This window comes from Eucyclogobius newberryi, unplaced genomic scaffold (assembly GCF_026437365.1).
Source record: "Eucyclogobius newberryi isolate DKJ021-1_F unplaced genomic scaffold, fEucNew1.0.hap1 SCAF_18, whole genome shotgun sequence".
NCBI classification, from domain to species: domain Eukaryota; kingdom Metazoa; phylum Chordata; class Actinopteri; order Gobiiformes; family Gobiidae; genus Eucyclogobius; species Eucyclogobius newberryi.
Window position 1 is genome coordinate 22,133,135 of NW_027315812.1, and position 10,071 is coordinate 22,143,205.

The 10,071-nt window shown below is 41.6% G+C and overlaps 2 protein-coding genes and 1 long non-coding RNA gene across 14 annotated transcripts in view; 2 read left to right on the forward strand and 1 right to left on the reverse strand.

Annotated features, from left to right (window-relative positions):
• Positions 1 to 3,220, forward strand: part of scrib (scribble planar cell polarity protein) — a 49,516-nt gene extending 46,296 nt beyond the window's left edge. For all 11 annotated transcript variants that reach the window (XM_072451068.1, XM_072451071.1, XM_072451073.1 and 8 more), the window contains 2 exons: positions 329 to 386; positions 1,770 to 3,220. In XM_072451068.1, coding sequence (XP_072307169.1) covers positions 329 to 386; positions 1,770 to 1,906 — 195 coding nt within the window. In that variant the 3' untranslated portion in view covers positions 1,907 to 3,220. The remainder of the gene's footprint in view (positions 1 to 328; positions 387 to 1,769) is intronic.
• Positions 3,221 to 3,695: 475 nt separating this feature from the next.
• On the forward strand, positions 3,696 to 5,338 carry LOC140364861 (uncharacterized). The gene is made up of 3 exons (XR_011927741.1): positions 3,696 to 3,768; positions 4,043 to 4,099; positions 5,297 to 5,338. It is a non-coding gene; the product is annotated as an uncharacterized lncRNA (long non-coding RNA).
• Positions 5,339 to 5,870: 532 nt separating this feature from the next.
• On the reverse strand, positions 5,871 to 8,902 carry cdv3 (carnitine deficiency-associated gene expressed in ventricle 3). Of its 2 annotated transcripts, XM_072451080.1 has the most exons (6): positions 8,464 to 8,902; positions 8,290 to 8,383; positions 7,876 to 7,952; positions 7,596 to 7,729; positions 7,351 to 7,516; positions 5,871 to 7,243 (listed from the first exon to the last, which is right to left on the reverse strand). In XM_072451080.1, the coding sequence occupies exons 1-6, from the start codon at positions 8,490 to 8,492 to the stop codon at positions 7,120 to 7,122; spliced, it is 624 nt and encodes a 207-aa protein (XP_072307181.1). In that variant the 5' UTR covers positions 8,493 to 8,902; the 3' UTR covers positions 5,871 to 7,119. The 2 variants fall into 2 exon arrangements, with proteins under 2 accessions (XP_072307181.1, XP_072307180.1); XM_072451079.1 differs by lacking the exon at positions 8,290 to 8,383 and having other exon boundaries at positions 8,464 to 8,894.
• Between the last annotated feature and the right edge of the window lie 1,169 nt (positions 8,903 to 10,071).

Sequence of the window (10,071 nt, forward strand, 5' to 3'; positions counted from 1 at the left end):
AAACGGTTGGATCCTGTTCTGTTATCTGTCTAATGTGTGTTTTGCATGTGTGCGTAGTCTTGGCCGGGGCAGGACTGTGTTGTGCCCTTGTGACTCTGGTTGCGCTGCTTCGCTGTGTCTCTATGGATACGCCTTTCTTCATCTTATTCCTGGAACTGATGCTCTTGACCTTAACCCCCTGTTTTTCTTTTAACATGCCGATTTCTGCCGGGGCCTGGTCCAGTAGTTGTGGCAGTGACCAGTGGGAGCTTTGGCAGTACAGGGCTGGCGTGGTGGAGGTTCCTAGAGGCTTTCATGAGCGTCCCACTCATTGTCTCTCCTGTTACAGACTCCTGAGGCGGCTGACGACATGACGTTCAATGATGGTTCTCATAACCCTGGTCCTGGTGAGTAACTGTACATTTAAGAGTATAGGTATAGTATAGTACAAGTTAATGGCTGAATTTCAGATGGAGGGCTATAAATATTCCAACTAAAAAATCTGCAAATGTTAAAACACATCATTTTTTGTTATAGATTGAGTCCATGAACCATACTAAATCAGTGCCTTTTAAGTTCCTTTCAACACAAAACCAATTCATCTTTTGCATTATAGAGTAATTTCACCACTTTTTAGTCATTTTTCTCACACAAAAGACATAACATTCGTAACTTAAACATAAACCAGGCCAAAATGTGTATTCCGACCAGCTCAGTTTTAGACTCTTGTATCTTTAGAATGTTGTGGTTGTTGTCATGTGAACCTGTCGAACGAGCTCGGGACATGACTGAACAGTGCATTAGGCCTGAGCTGAACTTCACACTTGTTTTCCTTGAATTCAGGAGACTACCTGGGATAAGCAGCAGCTGTTGGTAGGACTCTGTGTGCATCTGTGTGTGCTGGCTCCACCTTAACTTGCTTGATGCGTGGTCCATTTTGTAGCGCCAGGGCCTTTGTTTTTTTGTAGATATTAACTCTATATACTGCATTGCATGGATTATTAATGAGTAGGGACTTGTTTGAGTGATTTAAAGTAGTTTGACTTCAAACTTTGCCAGTATTTTCACTTTATTCCGAGCGGTTGGCGTTGTCATAGGTGGTATTCAGATCTAACTGGGGCAATGTAATGTGCCACTAACCGGTGCTCAGGATTCAAATGGAATATATTGGAAAATAGAATGGTTTTAGAAGTTCAATTCAAAAAGACAAGTGCAAATGAACCATCTGCTCCATTCAAATATATGTTTTATTGTACTGATTATTAGTGAGTGGGTCTATTGAATAATAAATGAATGAAATGCTATGTTCACGTCATGTATGCATTCAATTTATGTTAACTAAAGGAAAAGATATATAATCTTAAATAAAATGTGCAAATAATTGCACATAATCTTAATTTGAGTATATCTTTACAATGTTAAAATGGAATTTTCCAATAGAACTCAAGAAAATGTTTGTTTTTCTCATTTTAAGTTAAATAAAAACATTTTATGCTCTATTGGTAAATCTTATTTGAAGTCAGTCAAGATAAATAATTCAAGCACTTGATATCTTATTTAGGATTGTATTTATTTCCAATGTGGCTTTGAATTGAACTACTAGAGTCATTGAATATATTTTCTAAATATTAAAACAGTTATGGGTGTGTGTGCCTGTGTCTTTGCTTGGTGGAGCTGCTCTCTCATGGTTCAGGGCCACAGCTCAGTAGCTGCCAGTGCTAAATCTTTTCCATCTCTTTTCTGAAAATTCTCCTCATTTCTCTGAATAATAATACCATTGTGTTCTTCAGCGCCTGTCGCCAGCCCAGAGGCAGACATCACCGTGCCGTTGCCCACCACCTCGGCCCTGGAGGAGATGGCCCTCTACAGCAACAAGCGCAAACTGAGACAGGGCCGCCGCAGCCTGGAGGCCGCCGTGCCCACATAACACCCCATCAGCACCACACCCGCCGGGAGACGAAACACTGCGGAGCACCCGGCGTATCACCGTGTCAGTAGAGCTACTATTCACTGCACAAACTCACTGACACGCTCCATCCTGCGTGCCAGTCTTGCCTTTTACCGTCTGCAGACATTGGACAAGAAGGAGGCAAGCGTGGTTAGCCTAGCGTTTAGTGTGCTTAGAAGTATCCGACATGGCCGATTGTTTTTTTTTAGTTTTGTTTTTATTATTTACATATTTGCACCTGAAAAAAGATATACTGGAAGCAAAAAGATATGGGTCCCTCTAGCTGTACTAACATGCTGAAATATATTTTTAGACTTTGAATAGATTGTAAATGTACTGGTTTGAGTTGAATAGGAGTGTATATATTGATTGGGAACAGCCTGCTACCTTCGCGGACACAACTGTAGATTGATTTTTATTTTTTATTTTCTAAAGAATGGGACATATGTTTGCACTGCCACTGCTCAGCTTTTTAAATGCATATCTGAATAATTTATTGTTTTTTAAAAAATAAATACATCTACTTATCAGTATCAAATTAAACATTTTTAATATCTGTAAGAAAACTTTGTGTGATTATCAAAACGCTTCATATTCTGACTGTGTTACATTCCCTGTTGTGGAGACACAGCAGCCAAATATCAACATCTACAGTGTATTCATCAAAGGTACTTGGTGTGAGGGCTTTTGTTTTTCTGTCAATTTAAATTTGTCTCTTTGCATCCCGGGGTTTAGAGTGTCGTGAAGGTAGCAGCTCCTGCATTTTTCTGTCTAATTTAAATGATGCCACTGAAATCATTTATTATTGTGTGAATAATGTACAAATATTGAAAGTATAGTAAACTTTGGGTGTGCAACTGAGCCGGTCTTGACCTCGACTTCAGTCTGGACTGCTGACCTGGGGCTGGGGCTCTCTGCATGTTGGAAAGGCCAAGTTAAAAAGCCCCATCAAGACACTCTTTCCATCAGAATCAAAGCTTCTGTTAATAATTTAATGTTGAATTTTAGCTTTTCATGTTGCTCTAATTGACTGAAATTCAGTTTGTCAGATAACATTTGTGATGGCTTTTTTAAACTTAAAGTAGCTTTTTTTTCAGATGAGTTTCACTTCAATAATAATGCAGTGTTTTTAATTCTGTTTTCCTTTGTCTTGAGTAATCTTTGGGGGCTGTAACCTGCAGATGGGTCGATGGTAAAGGGTTAGAGCTCACACAAGACTGTAACTAGTGAATTTGTACAACCAAAGAAGTCTATTTTGTGGTTCAGGAATAATAAATTTTACTTTTCATTTAAGATGAACTGTCGTCTTCTCATTTTATCTATTTTTCCTCACTGGACAAACTGCCATGATGTAAAATGAACCTTGATTTCAAACAATTGACCAATGGGCAATGCAAACAACACAGGCTCCACCCACAGTCCAGAGTGAAAGGACACAGTCCAGAGTGAAAGGATTTGGGTTTGACACTTGTTTGACACTATCTGGTCAACATGAAGGGATTAATGGCAGTGTGTCTGGTTGGATTCATTCTCACACCATCATGCTCCAAACCTGAGGTAATGATCTTTTATGGCTTTGACAAATCACTACTTCTGTGACTTGAATTAACGCCTGTTCAAAATGTATACTTTCAGAACCCATGCTATTTGGGGAAGAATGGCATGGTATTTGTAGTCTTATTTTATTCAAATGTATAGCTTCACATTTTGCATAACCATGATAATCAGTGTAATTGTTTGTCTTTTAGGCTGACCTTGATTGCTTGTCTGCCATGCAAAATGAGAACGGGTTTGGAGAACCAATAGGCAATTCCACAGACGTCTCAGTTCAACTCAATCGTGTAAGATTAAGAATGAATGTGCCCATTTTTAATCATAAAGTGCTTGTTTAGTCTTTGTGCACTGTTTTCCTGTGTGGTACTCAGGCCTGCTAATGTCATCATTAAAACTTAAAAACTATGATAAGTGGTGTGACACCATCTTGTTGCAGATAAGATAATTACAATGTATTCTTGTAGCCAATGCGCATTTTTGTGTCCTTATTCCAAGTGGACTCCAGTCGGTCATTGATCTCACAGGATTTACCATAGTTATCTTTGATTTTCTGACTTTCAGACAGAAGAAAGACATTTGAATGAAACCAACAAGGCGTTCAAAGCAAATGAAAGCCTGGTAAGTTGACACAAGCTCATGCCCGTTTCCTACCTCATATCTGGGCCGGGTTGTGGGCTGTGTAGGGTAGCAACAGACCTCCTTCCTGTGGGGCGAGGCCGGAATCCTCAACCAACCTCTATATGAGGAGCAGTGGCTCTACTCCAAGCCCAAGCGCCTCTTATGATCTCACTGAAGATGCAGCCGAACCCCGTCTACAGATGCAGTGACCACATTACAGTAGTCGCAGCACCATTCTGCCTGTCAATTCCACCACTAAAGTATGATCACATTAGTCCTGTTCTCAGGTCTCTGCACTGGCTCCTGTGGCTCAGAGAATAGACTTTAAAGCAGCTCTGCTTGTGTACAAGTCTCTCCATGGCCTAGCACCAAAGTACATCTTGGATATGTTAGTGCCATATGAACCATCTCGGACTCTGAGGACCTCAGGGACAGGCCTCCTGCTGGTGCCCAGAGTCAGGACTAAACATGGACCGGCCTCCTGCTGGTGCCAGAGTCAGGACTAAACATGGACCGGCCTCCTGCTGGTGCCAGAGTCAGGACTAAACATGGACCGGCCTCCTGCTGGTGCCCAGAGTCAGGACAAAACATGGGGAATCTGCGTTTCAGTTTTATGCAGCTAAAATCTGGAACAGTCTTCCTGAAGATGTGAGACAGGCTTCTACTCTGACAATGTTCAAATCTAAGCTAAAAACAGTTTTGTTTAGCTGCGCATATGACTGAAAGGATTTTTTCTTTGCACTCTTCTCTTTTGTTTGTGATTTTATTAGTTTAGAAAATCAGTTGGATTGATAATTTTTAATTTAGTTAATTTTATTGTATTTCTGTTTCTGTAATTTCTTTGTGATTTGAATGCATTTTTCCTGCTGTGAAGCACTTTGAATTGCCTTGTGTATGAAATGTGCTCTACAAATAAACTTGCCTTGCCTTGCCACTACAAACACTAACCTGGAGAGGGCAAGCCAGCTTTTCCAGTGGGCCGTGTTTAGTAACAGGATAAGCAGGTTCTTCGATCATTTTGCAGTGAACTAATTTCAGTTCACTGCATCCGTTTCCAATCTGTCCATGGGGGTGACTCATGGTATATGGGGACAGAATAATATAATTGAGGGTCGACATAAAATGACATAACCCACAGGGACAGGTAAATAGTCCTCATGTAACTATATGATGTAAAATGAACGTTCTTTTCATCAGACTGAGCTGACCCCAGCGCTGCCACGAACCAGAACCAAGCAGAAGCCAACCGAATGGTCAATCTGAAATATTACTACTGCATGTGTACACAACACTGCAAATTGATGATAAACATTTTGAAACATGGCTTTAATATTTTGTTTTATATTTGACAGGATAAACCCACTTTGATGCCTTCTTTCCAGAGTGGTGGCACTGATCCAGAAATAAGATGAGAAAAGAAAAGAAATCTGCTTAAACAGGACATTGCACCAATTTTGTTTTAATATATATTTGTAAAGATCAATGCAGTTCAATTAAGAAACCTTGTAAGTTAGGATTGATTTTTGTTTTAAAATAAGACTTGTTAAAACCAGGATGTATTTCATTTGACTTCCGATCTGAACAAGTAAATGAGTAGAATTTTACATAAAATCTGTCAATGTTTCTTACAAAGTAACAGTAAACAGACTTTATTCATACCATGTTTGTTCTCAGACATTTGTCACTGTGACAGCTTATTTGGATTGTGGAAGTGCAATTAACCTAAAGCAGTTTTATTTTTTATGTTCTATGAATTCAAGTCATTAAAACATTTCTATTCACAAGGACCACTTTATTATTAATGTTAGCTCATCTCTTTTATTACAAATAATGTTCCTATTTCCACTCATCAGGTTCAAACGCTCCTGACTTATTGATGGAAAGAACAAAAGGACAAAACACAAATCCAGTTATCTTTTGACAACACATTTTCATGTCAAGTTGTAGGGCATGGATTGAATTCATTGCATAAACATTTTATCTGTTCACAACTGCATAAAATGGTGAGTTGAGAAAAGGTAAAAACAGAGTAAACACAGATGCTTGTGAGTGGAGCACGAGCTGATAAAACTAACCACTCTCCCTCCAGAATGTCCATGTCCAGCTGGTACCAAGGTACAACAAAGGGAAGTTTCCTCCATGAAGTCAATCATTTAGATGGTTCTGGTTAAAGTGAAGCTGCTAATCAAAAAGGAACAGTATGTGAGGCAGTTACATGTAATCAGGAGCTACAACACGAAATTAGTGAACAAACTAAGCAAGTAGAGATCTTTCCAGATGACAAAACAGTTTCTCAATAAGGCCACTTTATATTAGAAACTTATGGTCTTTTAGGTGCCATCATTTTGAAAGAAAAACAACACGTTTCTGTATTTTGAACAAGCTTGTATAAAGGGCCCGTTTTTGCCCCTTTCACCACCACAGCAAAGAAAAATGGTAACAAAAGCTCAGTCCACATGGTCTCCACCAGCGGTACTGGTGAGGCAGCACGCCCAAACCCCAACCACACTCAAACAACCCCAGTATCATGTGCGCCATCCGTTAGAACATTCTTGAAAAAAATAGACATTTTTACAGAAGTTTGTTAAATCATCTCCTAAAGTCATTTCCGTCACCTGTTGCTTCTGCAAAGCGTGAGAGTCCAGAGAGAAGTTTGGTCACACAACTTCAGCTCTGCGTGCGAGCCATCTGGACAACCGTGTTGTCCGAGTGCTGCAGTGTCAACATTTAGGTGTCTCATTCTTTGCCTGTACTCCGCTTCATCAGCCCCGTCAGATGCAGTTCCACTGTTAGCCAACCAAAGGAGTTGAATTTGTTATGAGTCTTTGTAAAGAGGATGGTTGGGCCGCATTGATGTTGCTCGGTGTAATTTGGATTTAAACGTGTATGTATCCAAGCTTTTGTATGACGTAATGATGGTAGTGGCGTGAGCATTGCTTTGGCTGCAGTCCTCATCTGCAGTCTGTTTCCTTTGAGGGGCTGGGCAGAACCGTGCTGGAGGGGTCAGGGGATGGACGGGTCTACTTATCCCCCAGGATGGCGTACTGGTTGTCCAGCTGCAAGTGCTGTATAGAACCTCCACCAGCGTCATCTCTACGGGTTTTGTGTTTAACTACCTCAAAAGTCTTCTCCATCTCTCTGTCCCTATAAAACAATGGATACTAAGTGACACACATCAAAACTTGATGGACGCCTATATAAGCTTTGTTGACTGTAGTGATACAGTCGTAGGTGTTTTATATGCAACTTACTTGCGTGTCTCCACGTGCTTGGCAGTGGCCATGAGAGAGGGGAACTGTGTGTCACTGAAGATCTCAGGGGGGCCCTGGTTGGTGCTTCTTTTTGCACTGGGCAGTCTGGCCCCTGGGGGTCGATATACTCCAGCAGGTTTTGCTTCAGGCACCTCCTCATCTTCGACTGTCATATTACACATGTTAAATTAGAGGAAATAGACCAATTGCTGACTTAACTTCCCAACCTGAGCTTGTTGACTTACCCGGAGGGGCCGCAGAAGCCGGAGCACCACCGGACTTGTTCCAAGGTCCTGATATTTTATCACCGCTGACCAGAATAATCTCTCCATCCTCTCCCACCTCCTCCTTCTCATAGTCCTCTTCCTCTCTCTCGTCACTGTTGGCAGCCAAGGTGAAACATGACAACCAAATGAATGCAGTATTTTTCCTAAGTAGCTTATTTGAGATATTAGTCATAAGCAAAAAAGTACAGCTGTTTAGTTTCCCATCGTTTGAACATATGAATGACATCGTCACACTTACGTTAGCTGTAAAGCCTGCAGCCGAAGCCCACTGTAGTCCACTTCCTTTTGCTCAAACTCCTTCCACTCTTCATCTTCCTACAATCAAAAAAACAAGCATGTTTAATATTAGATCTCAAAATTCATAAACAAGGGATGAAACTAACTTTTTTCACACCCAATATTTTGCTGGTGGCCATATTTGCTGGAAATAAGGGTTTGTCAGAAAACTACGCGTGACAAATGGCGACGAGGCCTGGTTAGAAAAGGGCCCCTTACAGAATGGCCCATGTGATCCCAAATGTGCCGACACGACCCTCTACTAACATGACAACACGTACCAACAAGATAAAAGACTGCAAATACTGACTAAAACACACACTGTGTTACTTTACGTTAAATCTAAGCTGATGCTGGTCCATATGCTTGAACTAACCGGCTTGTGCTTCACAACAAACGTGGCCTCTGCAGAGAGCTGCCAGAGCTGACAGCCTCTGGTCACATCACACCAGGCCTGATCTACAACAAGTCTGTGGAAATTGACTCATCATCGGCACAAACTCAAACCAGGCCCACAAAAGTTCAGCACTAGCAGCCTAGCCCCGGTTACCTTCTCAATCTGCGTGTCCTGGTTGTCATTTTTCGCAGACTTTTCCTTCTCTTTTTTTGTCTTTTTCAGCACCACAGGAGGCGGCACCGCAGCGGTTTCTTTGCCTTTTCCCTTCTCTTTCTTCTTCTTTTTATCTCGCTTGGCAAAGAAATCATCCAGACTCTTCTCCGTCGGCATATCCGCCATTTTCGACGCGCAGCGTTGACTATTTCACTAATGACCAATGACAAAAGAGGAAATAAACTCCACTCGGTTCGGCCCGCCGCTTAAAACGCTCGGATTATTCGGACTTGTGGCACTTTACTGTGAGCTAGTCCCTGATAAAAACGTCCACCGAGCCCCGGGGCTAAAGCACGAGCCGTATCCTGTCGGCCACGCCATGCACGGCTAATGACAAATCTGCTGCGTGACCCGGAAACACACACATTCGACCCGGACGTGCTACCGCTACAAACTAAAAGTCCTTTTCCAATTAATTACGCTAGTTTTATGTTGTATATTTGTTGTGTAACAGATTAATTATCATAAATAGCCGAGCATAGACACAGGGGAAAAAAATCTAAATCATAACAATGACAATAATAACAATGTTCATGATTGAGAGTTACACAAATAAATCACTTTCAGGGTATTCTGGTTTTCAAGGTTGTATTATGTCGGCACCTGTTGCTATTCCAGTCCCTCTCTGTGCTTAAGCATTGATAAAAATAATAATAATCTGGTGTTATTGCAGTTATAATCTATATACTTACTTTCCCCTCCACCTCCCACCACATTCAACAACTCCTACACATTGGAGTGGTCATTTTGAACCCTGTATACAGAGATGTTTTGTTGAAGTCTGGACTCTGAAGTTTGGAAAGATTTTTGTGTTTTTTAGGATCTTTAAACCATCGAGACCATGGGGAAGGCCCAAACAATAGTAGCTTTGTGCCCTAGACTGTAAAAACTGCTTGCATTGCCACAGTGTGTTTTTAAGTCATTATTATGCAGTAGTGTTTGGTTAAAAATGGTCAGTCAAATGTTATCCATCCATTTTCTACCGCTTGTTCCCTTTCGGGGTCGCGGGTGACTGGAGCCTATGCCAGTGACTTCGGGCCTTCGGCGGGGTACACCCTGGACAGTGGCCAACTTGTCGCAGGGCCAACACAGAGACACAGACATTACAGACAGTTCACGCTCACATTCATTCACTAGGGCCAATTTAGAGTCACCAATTTTACCTAACACATGCATGTCTTTGGACGGTGGGAGGAAGCCGGAGAACCCGGAGAGAACCCATGGTAACACGGGGAGAACATGTAGACTCCACCCAGAGAGATCATGTGATGTTGGTCTGGTCCGGGAATCGAACCCACGATCTCCTTCTAGTCAAATGTTATACCTAAGTTAATTATGTATACTTAAGAACATACGACTGACATCGGTCTCCCAAAGGTGCAGTTCAGCACTGGTACAAAGAGAAAATGCTGGCTCACCCAATCAATGGATGTGCTGGAGTTCATTCATTCATTTTTCTACCGCTTGTTCCCGTAAGGCAGGGGTGTCCAAACTTTTTTCACCAAGGGCCGCATTTTGAAACTTAAACGGGGCAGAGGGCCACAAACA

Coding starts and splice junctions, on each gene's coding strand:
- cdv3 (XM_072451079.1), bottom strand. CDS start 8,649: ATGGCGGATATGCCGACGGAGAAGAGTCTGGATGATTTCTTTGCCAAG. Junction 7,953..8,463: donor AGGACACGCAGATTGAGAAG/GTAACCGGGGCT, acceptor TTTTGATTGTAG/GAAGATGAAGAGTGGAAGGA. Junction 7,244..7,350: donor AAGCACGTGGAGACACGCAA/GTAAGTTGCATA, acceptor ATTGTTTTATAG/GGACAGAGAGATGGAGAAGA.